This window comes from Galeopterus variegatus, unplaced genomic scaffold, assembly GCF_000696425.1.
Source record: "Galeopterus variegatus unplaced genomic scaffold, G_variegatus-3.0.2 Scaffold631, whole genome shotgun sequence".
Taxonomy (NCBI): domain Eukaryota; kingdom Metazoa; phylum Chordata; class Mammalia; order Dermoptera; family Cynocephalidae; genus Galeopterus; species Galeopterus variegatus.
Genome location: NW_007726742.1, coordinates 263,358 through 288,292, shown reverse-complemented (window position 1 = coordinate 288,292; position 24,935 = coordinate 263,358). Strand labels below are relative to the sequence as shown.

Genomic DNA, 24,935 nt, shown 5'->3' with positions numbered 1-24,935 from the left:
AGGTCAGCTGCCCTTCTCTCGTTCCCTCGGGAGTCCACTACTCCACTCAGGTCTCTGCCCCTTCCCGAAACTGCGCTGCACCATGCCCCCACCACCTCTGGGATGCTCAGTCCCAGGTTTTGTGGGCTGACCTGTCAGCACTGATCACCCAGGCACGTCTTCCTGAAGTCTCTCCCTTGGCTTTACACCGTCTGGGTCCCCCACCTCTGCTCCTCCTCGAGGTGTCGCTTTTGAGGTTCCTTCTCAAGTCTTCAACACCTAAATGCTGGAACCCCTTCTGACTGTCCACACTCCTCCCCGCAGTGACCCAGTTTCATGACTTAAATTCATTCAGCACAGAACAGCTCCCAACTGCACATCTCCGGTGGGACCCCTCTCCAATTTTTGTATCTAACTGCCTTTTGACCTGTCCACTTGGGTGTCAAATTGGCCTGCCCCGCTGTCCCCATCCCAATTCCATGGGAACTGTTCCTCCAGTGGCTCAGGACAAAATCTTGACATCGTCCTTGAGCTTTTTTTCTCACACCCCAAATCCACTACATCAGCAACCTTGTTGGCTGTACTTTTAAAACAGGTCCAGGGTCTTTGCAATGGCTGCTTCCTGGCTCTCCCTGGGATGTCTACAGGGCTCACGCCTCACTTCTTTCAGGCCTTCATTCCTGGTGGCCCATCTGAAATTGTCCTCCCGACAGATAGTCTTAGATGTCAGCTGCGTTTGTCTCCACGCACTTATCACTACCTGACAAGAAACTACTCGTTCCTATTTGTCCATCTCCCCAACTAGAATACGAGCACAAGGACAGAGGCTTTTGTCTATTTTGTAGCATCTCTCCTGGCACAGCGTAGGAACCCAATAAATTTTTGTTGTATAAATAAATGAACCCGAAGGATGAACTGAGCCAGAAGGGTTACACAGGCAGGACCAACGTTGTAGCTGCTGTTGGCCAGGAGGGGGCAGCAAACAGCCGCCCAGTGTGGATGAAAGATCAGGCTGGGCGGGGCGGGAGTGGTCACGGCCACAGACACCGAGGCCCAGGCTAGTGGTGCAGCCAGCCCTGGATTCCAAAGTGAAATGGGAAAGACCAAGGTTCAAATCTCAGCCACACTATGCACATGCTGTGTGACGTTGAGAAGGTTCCTTAACTTCCCTGAGCCTTAGTTTCACTCTTTAAGAGCTGAGGACTGAAATCCCACCGGTCATTCCTGAGGCTCAGTCCAAGTCCATCTTCCTCTCTAGCTGGGCGTCTACCCACCACTCAGCATGAAGGGCCACTAGACATCAGTGGAGAAACTGAGGCCCTGAGGACAGATGTAATGTACCCACTTGGGACGACACTAAAGGCATTCAGGGTCATCTTTTTTGATCCAGGAATGGCTGCACCCTTGCCCATTCTGGGCCGGCCACAGCTCTTGGCTGCACTGTGAGAGCCCTCTGAGAATCTCCCACGTGGATGCTGCAGTCCACTCACCACCACCTTGTTTTCACCCTCCCATCCTTGCACCTGGGCTGCTCCAAGCACGGATCTGCTTGTGCTCAATCTCTCTGCAGTGTGGAAGTGTCTATGAGCCTCTGTGAAGCTACGGGGTGGGGCTCATGGAAGGTTCTGGGCCCTGGGTGGCCTCAACAGGCAGGAACATGAGTGACTCTGCACACCTGAGTGGATGGTGGGTTGTCCACGGATGTCTCATGGGTGCCAACGTGCACACATGACATCCAATACTTGATGGGCCCCTCCCCCTAACTTCTTGGCACTAGGAATCCTTCTAGAACTTGGACACAAGCCCAGAGAAAACAGAATCCTAAATGGACTCAGATTAAGTTTCTGCCACTATGTAATGAGGGCTTTTGGTAGGAGGCTAGTTCAATTTTATTTTATTATTTTTTTTCCTTTTTGTCTTTTTTCGTGTCCAGCAACGGATCGCAACCCTCAGTGTCGCGCCTGTACCGGACGGGACCAGCAACGGGATTGCAACCCTCGGTGCTGCGCCCGCACCTCGCTCAGCCAGTGAGCGGGAACCGGTCTGTATGTGGGATCTGAACCCTCAGCGTGAGTGCTGCCGCGCTCCCAAGCGGCGCACTGTAGCAGTGCGCCACCGGGCCGGCCCTTTATTTTATTTTTTGGCAGCTGGCCAGTAAGGGGATCTGCACCCCTCCACCTTGGTGTTACAACACTGCGCTCTGACCAACTGAGCTAACTGGCCAGCCCCTCAATTTCAGAAGAATAAAAATGGAAGTTTACATGTCTTGTGCTTCTGAGTTTGCAGGCTAAGGTCCAGTTCATATTTTTAGGAGAGGACAAAAGAAAAAGGAAAAAGCCTTTGAAAGTTTCCACCATGCCCAGGATAAGGCCTATGTCTTTGGCTTGACCTGCAACTCCCTCCTAGCCTGGCTTCATCCTGGCTGCTGCCCCAGGCACACGGGGCATCTACCTGGTCCCCTGGACACCCCATCTGTGCCTTCCCTTAGGCGATGCCTTGCATCAACACCATGTGCCATCCTACTCACTTCCAAGGCCCAGCTCCACGACATCTCCTCCAGGAAGTCTTCCCAAGTCCCAGGAATACCAACAGCAACAGCACCCCCATGGTGGTGGGCTGAGCTTCCCACCCAGCTGGTCCAGGGCTGAGGGCTTACAAACATCTCTCTCAAGGGCAGCAGGAGAAAACAGTGATCCCCAGCCCACCTAGCACTGCCCACCTGTTACCTAATTCAGATCACCTGGTGAGGCAGGTGTGCCTCCGTCCACCTTACAGGTGAGGAAGGGGAGGCTCAGGGTCACACGACCAGAGGGTGCAGGGATTTGAACAAGCTTGTGCTTTCTCAAGGCCCACATGCCATATGGGATCCAGACCCCAAAGCAGACTATCTGTCACCCTTCCACATGCCCCGGGGCACCTGCCTCTGGTGCCTCCCCCAGCAGACCTGAACACTCCTGCTCTGGTTCAACTAGGAATCCCAGGTGCTGGCCTGTACCAGGCTTTGGTGATTGTCTGAGGCAGGGTTTGGGAGCAGCTCTTTCTGGGGCAGGAGTAGCACTCAGTGACCTCCAGTGAACCCTGAGAGGCCCCTGGGAGCCTGGACACCTTCCCAGGCCAGCATGACAAGTGGCATGAGTAAGCGTGGAGCTGGCCTGCCAGCCCGTCTGCTCCAGCCCCCCAGGCTGACACCCAGCCTGGGAGCCAGTGCCTGGAAAGGCGCTGGCAGGTTCATCCCTGAGAGCCAGGGCCAGGGCCACTTTCCCATCTCCTCTTCCAGGCAGACTGTCACCCTCTCCATGCAACACAGGCAGAGAAGGCACTCACTGTCTGCACACAGAGAAACCAAAGGGACAAATGACAGGCAGGCGGGCAGCCCCCATGGGGTGATGGCTGAGATTCAAGAAGCAGCTCAATTAGCAAGATAAGCACTGAGCTCCCCGAGCTGCAGGGTGGGGCCTGTTCAGGTGGAAGAGACCACTCCCAGGGAGGACTAGGGGCTCTGGCCTGCCAAGAGGCTGCCAGGCTACCCCCTTGATTCCCAGTGCTTCTCCCCAAAGCCAAATGTTCCACTGTTCTGTGAATTACATGGTGCTGGTGATCACAGGGCCTCCCGACAGAGCGCAGGGAGCAAGGCTCCTTCCCACACAGGTGGGGCATCTCAGGCAAACCACGTAAGTTCCCTTGTCCTCAGCTTCTCTCTTGCGTAAAAAGGGACCAAAGGTGACGGTGCAAAGTGCTGAGTTTTCAGCCTGGCACGCATCGGTATCAAAAATACTATTCTTCCCCTGCTTTCCAAACTCATTTAAAAACATGCACGCCCCGGGGACACTTCCTTCTGGAAAGCAGGGGCTGGGCAGCATAGAAGGTGCAGCGTTGGCGGGTGGATAGATGGATGGATGGATGGACGAATGGACAGACACCTCGCTGCGTTTCTACTCTTCATCAGCAGAGGGAGGCCGGGGCCGTCCTTCCTGGGTTGCTTATGGAACCAACCAACACTGCCCAGCCCCGATGCCAGCTCAGCACAGCTAAGTCAGGGCAGGCCAGCGGCTGGAACCTGCCTCTGTAGCACTTAGCAGCGATATCTATCAGCCCGGAGCCAGGAAGACTTCAAACAGCAGATGGGGTCAAGGGGCTCCTAACGTGGGGCCGCTCACCACAGTCCTGGAGCCGGGCAGGTCCACAGAAACTGTTCACAGGGCAGGGACTGGCCAGGGGCCACGGGCGGCACCAGGGAAGGTATATCCTGGTTCCCAAGGCCAATGGGAAGGGAGCACTGCATGTCCACAGCCTGTGATGTTCTCATGAGCGGACGAGCATTTGCGTCCCGCCCTGGCCTGCCGTCCCCAGCTTGTTTCCTGGGGAAGCACCCATTTCCACTGTGGTCGTCTGGCTGCCCCAGCTCCACCTCTGCCTTTGGCCTGCCCCAGGCCTCTCCAAGGGTGTGGGAGATAAATCCTGGAGCCTCCTGGCAAGCTGCTGCAGAGCACAGGCCTGAGGCTGGCCAGGACACCTGCTAGCCCTGTGACACAGGCTCATCACTGAAATGCTGGGCCTCAGTTTCCCCCTCTGGAAGGTGCACTCTGGCTTCTAGCTCACAGGGCTGAGGATAAATAAGACGTGTTCTCTGTCTTTCCATCGCTGTAACCCTAGTACCTAGAACACCACCCAGCCCTCACGGGGCCTCCTGAAACACATGTAAGATGCATCCCCGTGCAGTGCTGGGTGCGGGACCCAGCGTCTGCTGGGGTCACGACCACTGCGTTTTGCTGCTGTTACGTCCACTGGCTCCACCTTTCTGACACCATCTGACTGTTGTCACACTCCTGAGCTCTAGAAACCCACCTCTCCTCTCTGGCTCTCCAATCCCACCCTCCCCTGAGGCCCAACCGAGGCCTTCCTTAGTCCAGAAAACCCTCTCCGACTACCCCTTGCTCTCCCGATCCCCCTCTTTGGGGTCTCTGCAGCCAGACAGCAGCTACCACAGCACCACACCCTTGCTAAGCTATGCACGCCAGGCAACGTCTGCCCCCTCCAGTTCCAGGGCCTTCTGCCCCTCCCCCAGAAGCCCACAAAGCCAGGCTGGGCACAGAAAGTGAATGGCTCCAGGAGCTGAGGGCTCAGTCTCACTGGGGTGATGACAGTGACGAGGGTGACATCAATGTGACCGTGAAACAGGACTCCTGTGCTGCGGCTTCCCCTGTTCCAGGCACTGCTGTGACGCTGCCCCTTTCCCAGCACACCTGCGCAGCACCCCCAGGGCAAGGGTCTGGCCCGTCTTCCTGTTGCACACACGTGGTGTCTCCAGGGAGGTGCATGGACAGAGGCAGGGTCCCTATCTCCCCACGTGCAGCTGCTGCTTGGCTGGGTTTATGCGGCCCATGGAGGAGATGGAGGGGGGCTGGATGCCTTAAAAGGGGTCAGGAGTTTCATCGTCTAGACTGGGTAGGTGCTCCTCACGTCTTACCACCATGCTTAAGGTCCCCACACTGACACCCCTCCCTCTGTGGTCAGGAATCCACCTGTGACCAACCTCATCCATTCACCAAGGTCAAGCAAGCTCCTTCATTGGGAGGAGTTGGGGGCACTGCCCCGCCTGGCCCCTCCCTCCTGAACCTTGATCAGGTAAACTAGAAGTCACCATTCCCTCCCCCCAGCCCCTTCTCTGCCCAGATTTGGGGGCCAGATTCCAGCTGGGCCTTCCTCCATCTACCTGGGCAGGTGCAGGTGCCCAGGTGAGGTGGGAGAACGGAAGGGAAGGGGCCTGGCTCCTGCTCCTGAGCCCTGGAGCCTGAGTCCCACAGTAAGGCTCAGCTTCAACCTTTAGCCCCCAGCACTGTGGCTGGCCCCGTAAACCAAGCAGCCCCCCACAGCCAGCGTCTCTTACCAGGCTTTGGGATGAGTCCTTGAAAAGGCCTGGAAGAGAAACAGAGGTGGGGGTGTCAGGGGGAGGGCCCGGGGGCGGGGCAGCCACCCTGGGATGCAGCTTCAGCTGGGAGCTGGCTGGGGATGTTTGGGACCCACCCAGACCTACTGCAACAGAATCTGCACTTCAACAAAATGCCCAGGTGGCCTTTGTGCATGGGACACGGTGCTGGCAGTGCTGCCATGCAGGAGGGTAACCAGGGACTCGGTTTCCTCCCCTCTGATGTGGGATGAATACCTCTCCCAGGGGGCTGGGAGTGCAGCGAGCAGGTGTTGCTGGGCAGGTGGAAGGTGCCCACAAAGGTCACCCTTGCTATGGAGGTTGTGGTGGGGTGGCAGTCTCACATGTGTTGGGCTCCCTACACCCTGGCTGGCCTGTGGTCCTCTCCGACCCCTGGCATCCAGGACGGTGCTGGGAGGCCGCCTGGTCTGGGGGAAGGGCAAGGATCTGCTGGTGCAAGCCCCCATCTGTGCCCGTCTCACCTCCTCATCCTTCCCTTTCCTCAAGTACCTGGTAACAGTGAACTTGATCTTGTCAGCCACGGCAAGGATCCTCTCCAGGTTCTGGGAGCCGAAGGTGCAGGGCTTTCGGAACGGGATTCCAGGGGGCAGCCCCTCGATGATCACCGAGCCGGGGTTACTCTTGATTCGCTTGTAGGGGACCTGGACTGGGTACTTGATGCCCAAGGCTTCCCCTGTGGGCAAGAGGGACGGTCCTGATCATCAGGAGCCAAAGGTAGTGCAGGGGCATGTACGTGAGGTTGTGGGGGTGTGAGGAAAGACACAAGGGAGAGGAATGGGGTGTCGTGCAGGGGTCCCAGGGAGGTCGTCTGTGCTGGGCAGGGCAGAGGAAGGCACAGAGATGTGCAGCTTCGGCTGCTGGGGAGAGGGCGGGTGTAACGTTTCTCAGTTTCACAGCCTGGGAACTGCAAGCTCGCCTCAGGATGGGCACCCTGTGGACACAGCTGGCCCTTCCATCTAACACCTGACCTTCCACCAGCCCCCCGGGCTCTACTTCACCCTGGCTCAGGACTGGCCTGGCCTGAGGAGGGCAGATTCCATGTGGTAGTAAAGAAGCCAGGCTGAGGCCAGGCAGGGTGCTGCCCAGGTCTCGTTCCTGTCACCAACCCTCTGTGATTGTGCCTTATCTCACAGCTGGCCTGGCACCTCTCTGGAGAGTCCTGGCCACTGCTGGTCCTCTCTCAGTTGAGGCACCGCCCACAGGGATACAGGTGCTGGTTCTGCAGCCCTGGATGCTTTAAGGCGATTTGAATGTCCGGGGCTCAGCTGTAACCCACATTTCTCAGACTAGGATGGGGTCCCTCACAGGAGCCCCTTCTAGACAGAGGGACGGAGCTCACTGCCACACCCCTGGGGGGCTTGTTGAAAGCATCAGCCCCAGCATCACAGGTCCCCCTTTATAAAGTCACACAGCAGAAATCTCTGCAGGTCTCAGCAGTAGGAGGAGCAGCTGAACTTTTTTGTGCAATAAGCTAATTTTTATCTCTTGGATACCAGGAACTGTATAGTTGACCCATTTCCCTTTTTGCTTTGGCTGCCAGGGAACTCAGAGCTTGATTTGTGCCCTGCACTAGCAAGTACAGAATTTCTGAGTCTTCATTGTGGCGTCATGCCATTGCTCCAGCCTTTGGTTTTTAATTGAAATATAATTCATATACCATAAAACACACCATTTTATTTCATTTTTATTTTTTAATTAATTAATTAATTAATTAATTTTTAATCTTCGTTTTTGGCAGCTGGCTGGTATAGAGACTGAACCCTGGACCTGGATGTTATCAGCACCACACTCTAACCAACTGAGCTAGCCAGCCAGCCAAAAATTCACCATTTTAAAGTGTACAATCCTGGGCCGGCCCGTGGCTCACTCGGGAGAGTGCGGTGCTGATAACACCAAGGCCCCGGGTTCGGATCCCATATAGGGATGGCCGGTTTGCTCACTGGCTGAGCGTGGTGCTGACAACACCAAGCCAAGGGTTAAGATCCTCTTACCGGTCATCTTTATAAAAAAATAAACAAAAAGATAAATAAATAAAGTGTACAATCCAGTGTTTTTAATATAGTCACAAGGTTGTGCAACTAGTACCACTATTTAATGCCAGAACATTTTCATCACCCCAAGAAACCTCAACCTCATTAGCAGTCACTCCCCATTCTCCCCCCTTCCCTGGCAACCACTAATCTACTTTGTCTCTATGGACTTCCAGACAGTTTTTAATTCTTTATCCCGACTTTGTGGCTAACTAGTTCATATGCTATTGCAAAGAAATCCTTTTTGACATGAAAAAAAAAATTAGACAGACATGAGCATTTATGCTCGCAATCCATAAAGAGGAACACTGCTGTCTCCTTCACGCCTCTCCTCCGCGCTGGCTCTTGCTACAGTGACTGATGGCTTCCAAATTGGCAAATCCTGTAGACACTCAGAGTTCTTCCAGCAAAATCTGACACAGGTGACCAGTCTCCCCTCCTGGAAACCCTCTCATTGCTGTCCACACCACACATTCCTGGTTTCCCCTCTTTCTGGCTACCCCTTCTCCTCCTCAACCTGATCCCTAAACGTGGAGGCTCCTTGGCCTTTGGCCTGGACCCTCCTTCCTGCCCCCTCGGGACTCCCATGCGTATCTCCTCTACATCCATGACTTGATTTTTTTTCTTTTTTCTTTTTAAAGACCTAATTTTTTTTTAGAGCAGTTTTAGTTCACAGCAAAATTAAGGAGGGTACTGAGATTTCTCATATGCTTCCTACCTGCCCCCCAAGCACAGTCTCCCCCACTATCAACGTCATTGTCACCCAAAGCCCACAGTTTACATTAGGAGTTGCTCTTTGTGTCGTATATTCTGTGGGCTTAGACAAATGTATGACATGGACCCACCACTACAGCATCATGCAGAGTATTTGCACAAACCGTGGCTTAATTTTTTATGTCTACTCCAGATGCCTGTTCTGAAAAGCAGACTTGTACATCTGACTGTCTAAGGTCAGGTCCACTCACCTCTCACACTCGGCACTCCACCCATCATCTTCCCCCTCAGTGAGGGCACTGCCCTTCTCCCCAGCTAACAGTCTGGGTGTCCGCCTGTCCCTGGCAGTCCATGTGACCCACTCTCTCACCATTAGGGAGATGTCCTCCCCCTTGTCACAGTGACAGACCAGGTAAGCCAGGCCTAAGCCAATGAGTATGGAGTGTGTCTCTGCCACAGGGATCAGATAAGGAACAGACATGTGACTTGCCGGGGACTAATGAGAAGCCGGGGGACAGCTGCCAGGGAATTCTGGGGAAGAAACAACCTGGCTACCTTAAAAGCCTGTGGAGGAGCCAGCCCTCTCCCTCCAGGAGCATGCAGATGGGATCCCTGGACCTACCGTGGCCATCCTGACAGCAGCAGGACACCAGCCTGAGGTGATGCTGACACCGTGGAAACAGGCACCAAGGACATCCTAGCTGCTGAATCCAGCTGGTCCTGAAGGCCGCCCTACTGCTGGACTTCCTGTGCTATGTGCTGTGCTCAGCTGTACTGTCCGAAGACAGCCACGCCAATATCCTCCTGTCCCACATGCTCCTCAGAGTGTACCTGACACTCCCCACAGGAAATCGCAGTCTGCATCCCTTCCCCTAGAACTGGGTGGGACTTTGTAACTGCCTCCACCAATACAGTATGGCACAGGTGACACTGTGGGACCTCTGAGGCAGCACACTTCCTCCTGGCTCTTTCTCTCCTAGGACACGTGCTTCAGGAGCCCCAACCCACAAGTAAATCCAGCTACCCTGAAGTCTCCACACTGGAAAGCCCACATGGAGAGATCGCAGAGCCCAGGATGCCCAAGGGGCCCAGCTTTCCCAGTGCCACCTCTTCCCCCAGCCCACGGCTCAGACATGAGAGATGTCATGTTGAGGTGACCCCAGCCTTAGCCAACTTCTGACCAGCCTCAGGCCAGACCCTGAGCGAGAGCCGCCAAGCTGAGCTGCTCCTAAACTCCTGACTCCCCAAAACCATGAGAGATAATAAACGATCAGTTATTTTAGGCCACTAAGTTTTGGGTCTGTTAATGGCCTGCATGTTTGTGTCTTCCCAAAATTCATATGCTGAAATCTTAACCCTCAAGGTGATGGTATTAGGAGGTGGGACTTTGGGAGGTAGTTAGGTCATGAGGATAGAACCCTCACGAATGGAATTAGTGTCCTTATAAAAGAGGCCCTGGAGAGGTACCTTGTCCCTTCCACTATGTGAGGACACAGTGACAAGGTGGCACCTATGAACCAGGAAATGGGCCCTCACCAGACACCGAATCTGCTGGCCCCTTGATCTTGGACTTGGCAGCCTCCAAACATGAGAAGTAAGTTTCTGTTGTTTATAAGCCACTAGTCTCAGGTATTTATTATAGCAGCCTGAGCTGAGCAAGACAGGGCCAATCTGTTCTATAAATAGTAACTGAATCATGAGCCAATCAACCCCTTTTATTATTATTCAAGCCAGTTTGAGTTTGTTTTTGCTGCTTGAGATCAAAAAGCACCTTAACTGATACTAGCTTGTTCTCCTCAAGCCAGAAACCTGGACCTCAACGGGACGCCTCCCTTCTCATCCCCAGCCCTCTGCCCCCTGCCCCTGCCAACTCAGCACCCCTGATCCTCCTTCCGATGCACATCTCCACTCCAGCCACTTTCATCCAGTGTCCCGGCCACCAGCCCTGCCCATGCTGTGGTCTCTTGCACCAGCTAATGCTCAAGCCTTGGAGCCACTCTCCCAGTGTCCACCCCTGTCCTCCAGTAGCCAGGAGGACGCTTTACAAGTGCGGAGTGGCTCTGGTCACTTCAGTCCTCCCAACAACATACAAAGCCAATACCATAGCTCCCTCCAAGGCCCTGGACGACCCAGCCTGCTCCGGGCCAACTCCACAGGGCCCATTCCCCCAGCATCCTCACACCTTTGCTTTCTGCCCCTTCTTAGGACAAGCCTCAGGGCCTTTGCACATGCCAGTCTCTCAGCCCGGCCGGAATGCCCTTCTTCTACCCTCTGCCTGATCAACTCCTGGCCAGACTTCAGTTCTTTCCTCCAAGAGGCCTTTCCTGGCCCCACTCTAGTAGACCCCAGTTTTTCTCTCTAGCAGCCTGTTCTTTTCCCGCAGGGCTCATGGAACAGGTCCTCACTGTCTATTACATTCTGTGTAGAGCTGTTGAAAGTGTCTCACCTCACTGTGTACAAGGCCCACAAGGGCCGGGACTGCAGCTGTTGTATTCACTGCTGTATCCCCCGTGCCCGGGACAGTGACAGGCACATGGTAAGAGCTCAAGAAATACGACGAAATGGACGAACGGTTTCCCTGGACATGACCTTGGCCAGTATTAGGAAGCTTCCTGCTCCTCTGCCCACACCAGCCGGGCCTCCCCCACCCCCGGGGGCGCCGCAGCTCACCATATTTCTTATTGAACAGGTCCTGGACTTGTTCTCTTAGTGTGTTGGCGATGTCGATCCGTGAGAGTCTGGCATCGTAATTTTCTGCAAAGTAAAAAACAATTATGGATTTGAGCTGTTAAATTAAAAGGCACTTGGTGACTTGTAAGGAATATGATTTTCTAATTATGGGGAACTCCTCTGGCAATTAACAGACCCTTGGAGTGGGCCCCTCAGAGCCCTTCAGAACTAACATCTTGACAGAGACGTGTGTTTTTCCAGAAGGACGCACACTGTTGCAACAACAGCTATGACTCGGAAATTAAGTTAATTGTTGACATTTGAAAACCACCAAACCAGTAAACCAGCCCTGGAGGTGAGAGACACATGAAGAGCAGATTCCTATGCCCAGGCGGGTGGGCTTGGAGCAGAGGCTTTCTCACGTCAGTGGGGAGGCAGGGGCAAGGGAGGGGCACGGCTCAGCTGGCCCAGCAGCTCCCCACGGTCACTCACTCACCCAGAGGGTGTTTACTAAGGATCCCCACGTGCCAGCAAGTGCCATGGGGGCCCTGGACCCCCTTGGGCCTCTGAGCTCAGGCCTGGCACTGCCTCAGGGAAGACAGCCTGTGGGGGTAGTGGTGAGGTTCCCAGTCTGCTGGGGGCTGGGTATGAGGAGCCGGGGGTGAAGACAGAGATGTCACCTCCCCTCATCACAGAATGTTCCAGCGGCCTGGGAAGGAGTGAGGGACCAGAGGCAGCCAGCAGCTGCTCCCAGCATCTGGGTCCCATCTCTGAGGGCTCCTTCACCCCCAGGGGCTGGCCCTCCCTGCCTCTCTTGCTAAGCTCACTTTCTCCTCAGAGCCACAGTGACCACAGGGCCCACCGGCGAACACACACCTTGGGGACAAACTCGCAATTCCCCCCAAAGATGCTCCGACATGGGCACAGATGGAGGTTCTTGGCCACATCTCCCCATGTCAGAGACAGGCCTGCCCCTCATGCCGGGGGCTCCTCTGGGAACCACTGTCTCTCCTCCTGACCCTGGCCCCGTCCTGCTCCCGTGTCTCACACATGGTCCCCTCTGAGCCCTTTCTCAAGTGTTTCCCATCTTCTCCTGTTCCTCTCCCTCCTCACGCATTCCTGCTGCCCTCTCAGCCCAGCCCGGTTCTTCTGCAGGGAGCCCTCCCTGCCCTCAGCGACCACCCCTCCTCTGGACTGTGGACCCGGGGCAGGTGGCAGACAGGCTCCTGGGCCTGTCCCTGGCCTTCACTGCCTGCCTGCTGGCGCCCCTGCAGAGTCGCTGACTCAGAGGTGGTGGGCTACAGCCCTGCCACCCAGACCCTCCCCACCCCAGCCAGGTCAAGGTCATGGCTGGGGACAGCTGACCTCACGCTGAGCTCACCCTTACCTTGAAAGCCCTGTCTCTTCAGGCTCTCGTCCACAAGAGGGTCCCCGGAATCCCTCTCTGGGGGCGGGGGGAGAGAAGCCAGGGTGAGGAGGCCGCTCCTGGGACCCCAGGTGGCACGGGTGGGGGCAAACCCCTCGGTGAGGGCGATGGGGGGAGTATGGGGGAGGACGGGACTAGGACAGAGGAAGCAGGAGGAGGGGGTTGTGGCAGAGGCCTGGGGCCCTCCCACGCCCACCTGCTCCTCGGCCCACCACCCTGCACAGGGTACCTTGACTGTCCATGATGGGCTCCTTGACTCCCTCGGTGAGCAGCTCGGGTCTGGAAAACACCACAAACAGGGCTATCACTGACGTCCCTCCAAGCATCCCTGGGATTGCCAGCCCTCCCCCTGGTTCTCAGTTCACACATCTGTGCAATGGGCTCTCCTGACTCTGGATAGTCCAGACCTGGGTCCCTGCCACCCCTGTGCACCTGTCCTGTGACCCCAGTGCAGAACTTGGGAGGCTGCGCTGGGCTCTGAGGATAGAGCTGGGAGTGAGGCCCACCCAGTCCTGGACTCGTCAGGCTGATACTCTCACTCTCAGTTCTGGGACACTGTATAATTGCCACTGCCCACAGTTGGAACACATGGCTCCGAGGGCTTCCTACTGAGCTGGTTTAAAGTGTAGAAGCAGTTGGGGCTGGCTACGTGGCAAGATCTCCAAGGTGCTGGGAAGGTCTGAGATTTACTGCTGAAGCCTGAGAGCCACCATGTCACTTTGGAGTCAGGAGTCACGGGGACAAGGCCTGGCCTCACACTAATATCCATATCTCTATGGACTCCACAAAGCCATTCCCAGACACTAATCCATCCTCTTTATCATGCAGCACTGATTCTAAATGTCCCGATTTTGGTACAACCTTGCCCCACTAGAGCAGGCCTGTCTTGAGGGTAGTCTGGGGTCTGAGGACACACTAGGGAGGTCAGGCTGGCCAGAGGAAGCTGACAGGGGATGGCAGGGGGGCACACAGCAGAAACACGTCTTCAGATCCCCTGAAGAATGGCCTGGGGGAGGGGGCAGGACCAGGGCTCAGTGCCAGGGGGTGTGTCTGTGGGTGAGACTGCACAGAGCAGACCTGCCTGGGAGTGTGGCCAAAGGCCAGACTGTCAGGGCACCCTCAGCTCAGGTGGCCAGTGCATGAGGATCTGGTGCCCACTCTGGCAGTGGACATCTCCTGGACATCAATCCCATGCCCAGCACAGAGCTGGGCTCACAGGACCAGGGCTGGGAGGGATGAGGCTCGGCTCTGCCTTGAACCACAGTTTTGGGACTTAGAAAAGGCTCTGGGCTACATCTAGTGCCCTTCTCCTTACAGGGAAATGGAGATCCAGAAAGTGAAATGACTCCCCCAGTCACCTTGGAAAGTCAGAAGCTGAGCAGGGCTCCCAATTCCCAGCCAGAGCAGTTCCAGTGGTTCCCACTTTACACCCGAGCAGCCTGCCCAAGGTCACGGGGAGTAAGGGGGGCGCCAACGCAAACCCCGTGCACTGCCTCTCAGTCTGCTGCAGAGCCAACCCCCTCCCTTCCCAAATAGGAATGCTGTCATGGCTACGAGAGATGCTCATGAGCACATGCATCTCTGCAGGTAAATGATGGAAAAGGGCAGTTCACGAGGACTTGCTCTTGATCTGGCCCCTACCCTTGAGCTGCCCGGGAGCTTCTGGTTCTTGGTCTGAGGGGACAGACGTGGTAAACAACCATAGTGTTGACATTCCTCCTGAATGCTGTCAGCTCCCTGCCCCTTCCCCTCCCCTCAGCATCTCCTGGGCCTCAACACCCACCACTCACTCTGCACCAGCCACACTGTGCCTTGCAAGCCTTCAAACATGCAAGCACGTCCCTGCCTCGGGGCCTTTGCACCTGCTGTTCCCGCTGTCCAAACACTCTTCCACCAGACATCCGCATGGCTCATTCCCTTGCTTCATGAGGTCTCTGCTCCAATGTCATCTCCTGCCCCTCTCAGCCCCCCTACATTGGGTTATATCCCTTCACAGCATTTATCTACACCTGACATTATACTGTGATTTTACGTGGTGAGATCAGCAACTCCAAGGCAGGCCTCAGAGGCATTCGCTGCTGTCTTGCAGCCTGGCACATGGCGGGTGCGCAGGATGCATCTGTTAAAGGAATAAAACCCACACTTGCTATGTGCATCTCTCCAGCACTGCCCTCCCGGCTGGCCTCATCACCAGCCTGCCACTCTGGGCATGAATGATGCTGTGAGTCTCCCAGTTTGGGGGCTAACTACTCTCCCAGGAGAACAAACCCTTAAGAGTCTCCTTTTCTCGCCACTTTCAACCAAACCAGGCTGACATTTATGAGCCATTACAATAACACAGGGAAGCAACACATGCAAAACTAGTGATCCCGTCCCCTCCTCTTTTTATACTCAAAAATTGCCACTTCCTCCTCCAGAGGGATTTTTATCCCAGTTGAACACACAGGCTGGATAGGCTGGTTTTGTGGGTGGGTGACAAAAACAAGATGCCTCAGGAAACAGAAAGGACCCAGAAAAGCCACCGCTGAATGTTCCAATCCTGGGACAATGGGGCATTGCCCACAGCAGTGTCCTGATGCTCCGGTGCGCGACACCAACATGTCTGCTCCAGTCACACAAGCCAGTGGGCACATCCCCTGAGAATGTGATGGGGGTTGGCCTGGCTGCTTTGGGTCTGGCAGGCTGGGGACCTCGTGCCTGCCCAACCACAGCCAAACCCCGTCTAATGCCCTGCTGTCTAAAAAAAAAAAAAAGAAAAACAGACAAAAAAGATATAAAGGCCTTTGCCAGTCCAAAGAGAAAGATGGCAATTTGGCACTGCTCCTGGGCACTGGCTCAGCCTGGAGGTGTCCCCCGTGGACCTGGCCAGGACTTACCTCTTGATGACAAACTGGATGCTGTTGCTAGCCTCCAGGATCTTCCGCAGCTTGGCGATCCCAAAGCAGTTGGGCCTGCGGAGGGAGATGCCTTCAGGCAGCCCCACCACAAACAGCTCCTCTGGGTGCATCAGAAACTTGGAGTAGGGCACCTTGACGGGCTCCGAGATGCCAATGGCCTTGGCTGCAGAGACACAGCTGCTGTAGGGCCACCCAGAGCTGTGGGGCCATGAGCCTCAACCCTCATCCCCCACAGCCGTGCGGGGGGCCACAGCTGCCAGAGCCCTCGGTTGAACCCTGCCAACCTTCCTGAGACGTAAGAAGTAGCCCCCAGTCTGCAGGTAAGGAGCCTGGACCTCAGAGAGGGGATGTAAGTTGTCTGAGGTCACAGAGCCACAACATGGCAGGTCTGGGGGATGAGAACCCAAATCAGCAGGACTCCAAAGCCCATGCTCAGTCCATGCCCTCATGCCCAGGCAGCACAAGCCACTGACGGCTGCTGAGATTTGTCATCGGCTCCACCCATGCTTCCAGTAAGGCCCTCCAAAGGATCCCTCCTGTCGCCATAAATAACCCCAAACCCTGCGTGGCTCAACACCATGACTTGAGAACAAGCCGGATCTGAGGCCCAGGCCAGGCTCAGCAGCCCACTAGTGTGGGGCCTTGGACAGGCCACATCACTTCACTAAGCCTCATTTTTCCTCATCTGTAAAATGGGTCTTAGGACACAGGAATTTTGTGAGGATGGGATAAGATGTGTATGAAGCACCTAGCCTAGAGCCTGGCAAACCATAAGGGCTTAATAAAGAGTCCTCTGGACTCTAGAACAGGAAAGTCCTCTTGAGGACCCTGGATGAGGGTGTCCTTCTGTGAGGACAGAGAGCTGGTACTGTTACAGTGGAGAGAGTGGCCTCCAACCTGCGGCTAAGGCAGACTGTGAGTGCGAATGTGTTGACCAGGAGGCGGGATGCAGTGTATCAGAGGGGTGGGAGTCTCTGGCAGTGCCTCAGTCTCCAGGGATTCCTGGAGCTGGGGATGTGGCTGGGCAGCAGCCTCTCTGGTGCTCCCACGCTGATGGTGGGTCCCAGACCCCCCCCGTCCCTGTGTGGGGAGCAGCTGTGTTGGGAGGCTAAGCCCAAAGTCCTTCTGAAAACAGGGCAGCTGGAGAAAGGGCCAAACTGGCCCCACACCATGTCCCACTCCTTGCTCACCGTATCGCGTGTTGAAGAGCAGCTCCACCTGCTTCCGCAGGGGCCGGATCACGTCACCGTGGCTGTCTGGAAGGCAAAAAGCAGTCTACTGAGCCCCCCCACCCCCCGCCCTGTGGCAGCAGCACTCTGCTTCTCAGCTCATGTCCTGGCTCTGGGGAGACCTTGGAATGGGAAAGGCTGGGGGAGTGGTGGTGGTGGGTAACCTATTATCTCAGAAATGGCACCCCCGGATGGGTCCATAAATCCCGGGCTCACATACCTGTCTGTGAAATCAGGTCTAGCACATCACCAGCCTTAAGGGCAATTTGGAAGGTTCTGTGGCCTAGGAATGACCACGGGCCATTCTAGGTAAGCGTCACTCTAGACCAGCTCAGTAAGTGACTTAACTGGCAGGTGCATATTAATCCTGCAAATTGAGTATGCTGCCACCAGGTGGCAGTGGACTTCCGTTAATACTTCATGGTTCCTCTGACGCCCACTCCCTCCATTCCAGGGACAGACAGTCTAGAGGTGAAGCAGCCCCACCCTTACCCTGGTCCCCCTTCCTGTCCTACTCCCATTCTCAGCAAGGAGGGAGTGAACAGTGTTCCTGACAATGATCATGTCTGTCACATGAGCTAATTGTGTGCTTTCAGGCCTAAATTCTGCTTGCTCAGAAGACTAGGCTCAGACCCCAGTCTTAAAGCCTCTGTGGAAAGCAGCAGGCTGAGTGTAACAATAAAACCGAAAACGAAGACTTGCAATTTCCCTTGGCAGAGGGAGCTACTGTACCCCTGACCAGGTACCTCCTCATTCTAGAAGCCAGGCCTATACACTTCCTCCCACATCAGGCAGCGCACAGGACTCCCACCCCCAAACTGGGGTGTTGGAGAGAGATGGGGTGCAGAAAAGGAAGAGACCCAGAGACAAAGGGGAGGCACAAAGAGATGGGGCAGGGGTGAGACATGGGAGGTGGACAGGACCTTACCCTCCACGGGCCTCTCCTCGGGCCGCGGGTCCTCGCTGGGGCCTTTGTCTAAAAGAGAACAGAGGATGGCGGGCAGCCACATTCATCACCTCCTGGACCCTGCCACTCCAGAGTCAGGCCAGACAGAGGTGGGAACCACAGGTTGGTGGGCCCCAGCTCTGGAGCACAGCACAGCACCCCCCAGACAGGGTAAGGGACTCCAATTCCATACAGGTACCCACCCTGGCCTCCACACGAGGACAGCAGATTCAGAGATCTTTGGTATCCCTGGGGGCAAGCTCCACACCAGGTCTTCCTTCTATTATGCTCCAGGTCTACTATGCTGGGCACTGAGGACACGTGGGGATAAGACAAAACCCTGTCTTCCTGGTACAATGTCACATGTCACAAATGATGCCAGTGATCATGCCATGAAAGAGAGTTGAACAGGGGACACAGCGAAAGGCAGCTGATGGGCATGAAGCTGTACCAGGACAGATAGGCCAGGGGCCTCTCTGACATGATGGCCCTGGCCCTGGCCTGGGTTTGCAGCAGTGTATCCAGCCTTGTCCCCAGACACTGTCATCAGGCAGTGAGAGCCTGGGGAAGCAAGTGCCAAGGGCTATGTGTGTGGTGGGGTTCCCTGCTGGCCTTGGGGGACTGAGGAGGGGAGCCTTCCTGCAGGAGGGGAACACCTGGGCTGGATCCCAGCATCCAGGAAGAGGACTGGGGTGGGAGGGGCGCAGGCAGAGAGGGAGGAGCAGCATGGGGGCGGCAAACTCCAAGAAGGATTTGGGTTGGAGGATGAAGTGCCAGTGAGAGTTGGGGAGGCGTCAGGGAGACAAGCCCAATGGTGACCGAGCAGCAGCCCTTTATTGCCAGGGCTGCGGGAAGGCACCGGGAGGGGGCTGTGACTCTGGAAGCTCGCTTCAGTGTGGTGTGTTGCCAGCTGCGTTCACACACAGGGCTAACCCTTAAACAGCCCCCTTTCAGCCCACGACATGCAGCTGGGCTAGTGAGTGGGGGAGGTCTGCCCTGCTGCCAGCTCCTGCACAGAGAATTTGGGGACAGCCTTCACGGAGCACTGGATTCCTGCCCCCGATGGGAGCCTGCGCTGGAAGGAAGGGGCTGATCCTGGGAGAGCTGTCAGTGGGTCAAGGTCTGCTCACAATCCATAAGAAAGGTGAGCCCGTGCCTGGAATCAAAAGGCAAGTCTGAGCCCTGGGGCTCAGCTTAGCATAAGCAGGAAGGTTCTGAAAGATTTCACCAATGCTCAGCTGCCAGTGCGAAAAGGTAGAGGGCCAGCCCTGCGCTTTAGGACCAAACTTTCCTCGGGGAAACTGTCACACTGCAGCCAGCAGATGCAGTGCCCTGCTGACCCTGCCTGAAGGCTTTATCCTGGCTGCGGGGACAGAACACTCAGGGAGTGTTCACACCTGGAAACAGCTGTCACCCAATGACGGGGCACTGGAGGATCAATACCCCAGCTCCCTCCCCGCTCGGCTGTGGTCAGTCTGAGGTGTGCGAGCTAAGGGCTCTGCTGGTTCCTCAGCTCAGGTGGCCACAGTGGTCACTGGCCTGGTGACACCCCTTTAGAGTCCCAGGCCCACTTCCCACCCCCTGCTGATGATGTTCCTGGATCTCTCAAACGAATGCACTCAAAGCCTCGTCTCAGGGTCAGCTTCTATGGGATCCCAAATGGACAAACACATCTTTGCCATTTCTGGATAGACAGAGGTAGAGGAAGAGGTGAGTGTAGTGGGGACAGACAGGACAAGGCAGGCCACCAGGAGGGTTCACCTGGTCAGGGGAATGTGACCACGAGTCACAGGCAGCCGTATGTGTCTCATGGTGAAGAACGCTCCCCATATGTCACACCCATAGCTCTGATTTAAGTTCACAAGGAGGCCTGTGAGGGACAGGAGAGGACACACCTGGCCAGGGAGTCTGTCCCTCCTGTGAGCCATCCACGTGTGCAGTGGCCACCTACCCAGGCAGTAGAAACAATCTAGGGGGAGTGAGGCAGAGGGTCAGACCCCACCACCCACAGGGGCCCCCCTCAGGCATCTGCGGGGCTGTTTAAGGAGGGGCTTCTGGTCAGCCTTGCTGTCGGGGCCGTGAGACAGGAGGAGGCTGGCTGAGTCCACCCCTGCGGGTCTGTTCCGAGGCAGTGGGAGGCATGGAGGGCTGAACTATGTATCCTGAACACACCGGTCTACACGCTCTCTGCTCCACTGGTTTCAACAGCGAGTACCTGGAAACAACCTCAATAAACGATGAGCCACACACTGACGCAATGAACATCACACCGCCCTAGAAAGATGTCCAAGTGGGGAAGCAGGGGACAATTTGTACAAGACAGTAACAATACATGTAAGCATGCATGTAGGGAAAACACACGAAGGATACTAAATTAGTGGTTGCCTGACGAGGGGCAATGGGCGCTTCTTCCTTCCACACAATAACATAGTTCTGTACCATGGAACTGTTTTACAACACACGCGTAAACAGGGAAAGCACACACACACGTAACACATCTAATCCACAGTGATCCTGAAAATCTTGGAATTTTCATAATTCATTAATTTTGAGTGGAGTATGCTGGAAGGAACCCTAGAAATGGGAAATCAGCAAACCTGGGCCCAAGGCTGTGTGACCCTAGGGAGGTGGACTAGCCTTGCTGAGCCTGCAAAAACCAACGGGGAGAAGCCTTTCCAATAGAAATGGCACCACGCTCATCCACAGGCCCCAAGCCCGGCAGTGCTGCCCAGCCTCTGGCTGTGAGTGCCTCATTGAGACCCCCATGTTCTTCTCAAATACCACTGCAAAGCCAGTGAGGCGCCACACCATGCCACACCACACTGGCTGCTCATCCGAGTGCATGGCCAGCTAAAGTCCCCAGACAGTCCCACCACCGCCTGCTCTGAAGTCTGGTCATGCCCAGCCTGTGCCCAGACAAGTAAGACTTTTTCTTCATTACCACAGTATTAAACCACATCCTACCTGATCTAGAAAATGAAAAAGATAAATCTTGACTTGACCTGGCATAGCTACTGCTTTGGTGTAGCCTCGTTTTCCCCTGGTGATTATGTTTGCAACAGAGGTGTAAACAGACTCCAATCTATTTGCCATCTTTTGTTGAACATTACATTACAAGCTCTCTCCTTCATCACCCATTTTTAACAGCTGCATAATAGTCCAGCAGGAGGATACTGTTAATGGTCCCCTAACAGCTGGATGGGTCTTTCCAATTTTCACTGTCATCAGCACTGCCACAAACACCTTCGTGTAGAACACGTTGTCCATATTTCAGATCATTTCCTAGGACTGGACTTCTGGGACCACCAAGGGGTGCTCGTTTTATGGCTCTTCAGACACGATTTCTTAAAATGTAATTTGCAGGTTGGCATCGAGCACTCATTTCCTAATATGCTCTGTGAAAGTTCTGTCCATCGAAGATACAACAGAGGTCCAGACTCTCATTTCTCTGTCGCTGCATGTGTATATTTACACACTTTTTTTTTTTGTCTTTTGTCTTTTTCCCTGTCCGGCAACGGATCGCAACCCTCAGTGTTGCCCCCGTACCAGACCAGGGACCGGCAACGGGATCGCAACCCTCGGTGTTGCCCCCACGCCTCGCTCAGCCAGTGAGCGGGAACCGGTCTGTATGTGGGATCCGAACCCTTGGGCGGGAGCGCCGCGGCGCTTCCCAAGCGGCGCACTATCCAGTGCGCCACCGGGCCGGCCCTACACACTTTTTTTCCTTGCCATTCATCCATTCGTGTTGTGGTGGCCTTTGGGATCCACCATCCAGATCCCGTTCAAGGAAGAACTTGATGCCCCAGCAGTGGGGGGTATGGTCAGCAGACAGCCCTCGGCAGTCACTGCTTAGAGCACCCCCAGCCAAGGGAGGCCCATGTTCATGACCGATAGAGGTGCGAGTAGAAAGGCCAGGACATCCCAGTTCAACTTGGAACAACTCTGACTCCACAGCTCCCCACGGGGGCGGCTGGGGCTGGGGCTGCCCGGTGGCTCAGCTTCTCCCTCTGTCTCCTCCCTAACACAGGTGTTGATCTCAAGGGCAGCCCCTAATAAACATCCCACACATTAACCGCCATTGCAGAGTCAGGTCCCCAGGGAACACAACCCCTGACACACGTCCTTGGGCAATGACTTTTTCTTGTGGCTTTTACTACAGCATTCTGGACTATCAGGGTGATGGGGAACATCATTCTTTCCTGAGGCACCTGCAAATTTCATGCAAGAAAGGACCCAGCCCTCTGGGACACCACGGGAAACCTCCCCCAGGTGGAGTCTGGGGTCCACCTGCAGTCTTCTCCAGCTGTTGTCCGAGTCCACTCACTCCGGACAAATGACCCCACACTGGGTCCCTTCTTGCTGCTCCCTGAAATCTATCCTGGAACCGTACTGAGGCCGACTCAGTCTACCTGTTGGTAATCTGCAAACACCCTTGTCCTGCCGTCTGTCTGTCCCTGTCGGCTCATCCCCACCCACCTTGACTTCTCCAGTACTATGGATGGTCTTCTTAGGTATCATCTGCCTGAGACTCGGCTCAGAAGCTGAAGATCTGAACTCACGCACAGATGACCTTCCTCTGCAGACTTTCCTCTCTCCTTCCTGAACTTGGGCTCCCACATCCTCCTTATTCTCCTGTTTCCAGACCATCATCCCTGATGGAGAGGATGGAGGTGACCAAGCAGCTTAGACCTTCTGCCTTTATTATGTCACCAATTAACACGGCACCCCTCCACTGGGGCCTGCCTGAAACCTTATTTTTCCACTCATTTGTTTATTTTTGGGAGAGAAGAAATTGAAGAAGAGAAGAGAAGCATACAGAATATTATAACACACGCCTGCGCGCCCACCCCCGGAATGAATACATGTCAGCTTTCTGCTGTGCGCGCACCTGGCCTTTTCGTTGTGAAATCAGAGTCTGCATTGTTTCCCGTCTCTTCCCCTTCCTCCTTCCCAGGCGTCACCTTGGTGTTTTCACCTGTACACTCTGTGGTCCGTATTCCTAGAGCCACACAGCACCGTTTTTATGTCTCCAGGTCTAGGCAGGTGCTTCACTGGCGTTTTCCCCTGCACTTGTTTTCCCTGAATGTTACATTTTTGAGAACTCTGCGCTCACATTCATTTAAGTGCTGCTTACTCCGCTTTTTTAAAAAATTTATTTATTTATTTTTTCCTTTTTGTCTTTTTTCGTGACCGTTAACGGGATCGCAACCCTCGGTGTCGCACCCGTACCGCGACCGGCAACGGGATCGCAACCCTCGGTGTCACGCCCGCACCACGCTCTACCAGTGAGCGGACCGGTCTCTATATGGGATCCGAACCCTCGGCGGGAGCGCCACCACACTCCCAAGCGCCGCACTCTACCGAGTGCGCCACCGGGCCGGCCCTAAAAAATTTATTTTTATTAGCATATTCATTGTTACAAATCAAACTTATTCTTTATACCCCTTATCCAATCTCTCCCCTTCCTCCTCTTCCCCCTCCCGCTCTAATAACCATAGATTTGTTATGGTTATTACATCTGATAGATTAACTCTGTCTGAGAGATGAACTGTTCCTCTGTTGGTCTGTTGCCTTGATGATATGTCCAGTGGGACAGGTGTGATCAAGTCCTCCCCTATTATCGTACATCAGATGCTTCTTCTATTACTCTGGAGTGTGCTTGGTGGAGAGAGAGGACCTCTTTTTTTTTGGTCTCCACTGGTGCTTCTCCTTGTGTCCATGCAGTTGAGAGTCTGGCGTGCCATGTGCATGGTGGCTGTGATTGCTGCTATAGACTAGCTGCCTTTGCAGCAGCCATGGCATTTGTGGTGGCTATGGTGGGCTACTAGCATGGAAATGGTGTTTTTGGTGTGCTCTTTACCTGATTGCAGCTGGGCTCAGCTTCCCCCACCTTCATGCCTCAGGATCCCGGTGGGGTCCAGGGCAGTGGCAGCAGCTTGCCTACTTGTGGCTAGGTTCCTGCCTACTATGCTTTTGCAGGGAACCCTTAAGCCGCCCTACGCCCACCCTCCCTCCCACTCAAGCCTGTGCAGGATATCACCCACAGGGAAGCAAACACCAGTTCTGGGCTGCAAGCTTCTGGCCTGGGTTGTCTCGCCCGTTATAGAGCTTTCCAAACCTCAGTTGTTTGCATACTAGCATCATTTTCTGCCATCTCTGCGAACCTTCTGTATGATCATTTACGTTGTTATAATGATTCCCTTTTAACAAACTTGAAGTACCTATAATTTTTATTTCTAAGTATCTATAATAACATCTGTTGATAATTGTTGGAGCTGGGAGTTGGTTACATAAGGTTCATTAAAGTATTCTCAATTTTGTGTGCTTTTGAACATTTCCAAAATAAGGTTAAAAACCAAAATGTACAGAAGCTGACCCCCTCCTGCTGCTATCGACCTGCCCAACCATTCCTCTTACTAGATTATTGCAGGAGTCTGCTTCTGTCTTTGTCTCCACTTTTCTGCCATCTATTCTAAACCCCACAACAGAGTAAATCCTGCTAAAATGCCCCACGTTAGCCCCAACAGTGGCTGCCTGACTCAGAGTCACATCCCAGACTTCTCTCTGATGTACCTGTCCTGAATAACCCACCCCATCACCCCTCTCACCTCATCCTCCCCCTACTCCACTCCCTGCTTCTCCTCAGACGTGGTGGGTCCAGGCAGCCTCGGGGCCTTTGTGCTTGCCGTTCCCTCTGGAGAGTTCTTTCTTGATACCCTCATGGACCTCCTTCATGCTCCAATGTCACTTGCTCAGTGAGGTCCTTTCCAACCACCCTAATCCTACAGCATCACTCCCTCCTGCCTCTGGCACTCCCCCTCCTGGCTTTGTACCCTCCATGGCACTTACCACCATCCGACTTTCTATTTTACTTATTTATTTGCTTACTGTCTGTCTCCCTGCGCTGGGATGTCAGTCCCCACAGGGACTTCTGTCTGGTTCACCGCTTTGTCCCTAGCACTTTACATAGGACCTGATGCATAGTAGGCACACAATAAATAGTTGTTGAATAAATGAACAAATTAATCCCTAGGAGGCTCCTGAGAAAGATGTAGAAACCTGATATAAATCAAGCCTATTTCAAGTTTTCTGGAAGG

General features: G+C 54.7%; 1 protein-coding gene across 1 annotated transcript in view; it reads right to left on the bottom strand.

Annotated features, from left to right (window-relative positions):
- GTF2IRD1 (GTF2I repeat domain containing 1) overlaps positions 1 to 24,935 on the bottom strand; it is a 71,131-nt gene that overhangs the window by 21,804 nt on the left and 24,392 nt on the right. Inside the window, exons 14-21 of the mRNA XM_008570783.1 lie at positions 17,821 to 17,868; positions 16,854 to 16,919; positions 15,643 to 15,826; positions 12,996 to 13,045; positions 12,728 to 12,784; positions 11,341 to 11,424; positions 6,416 to 6,599; positions 5,867 to 5,895 (exon numbers count right to left, since the gene is read on the bottom strand). Coding sequence (XP_008569005.1) covers positions 5,867 to 5,895; positions 6,416 to 6,599; positions 11,341 to 11,424; positions 12,728 to 12,784; positions 12,996 to 13,045; positions 15,643 to 15,826; positions 16,854 to 16,919; positions 17,821 to 17,868 — 702 coding nt within the window. The remainder of the gene's footprint in view (positions 1 to 5,866; positions 5,896 to 6,415; positions 6,600 to 11,340; positions 11,425 to 12,727; positions 12,785 to 12,995; positions 13,046 to 15,642; positions 15,827 to 16,853; positions 16,920 to 17,820; positions 17,869 to 24,935) is intronic.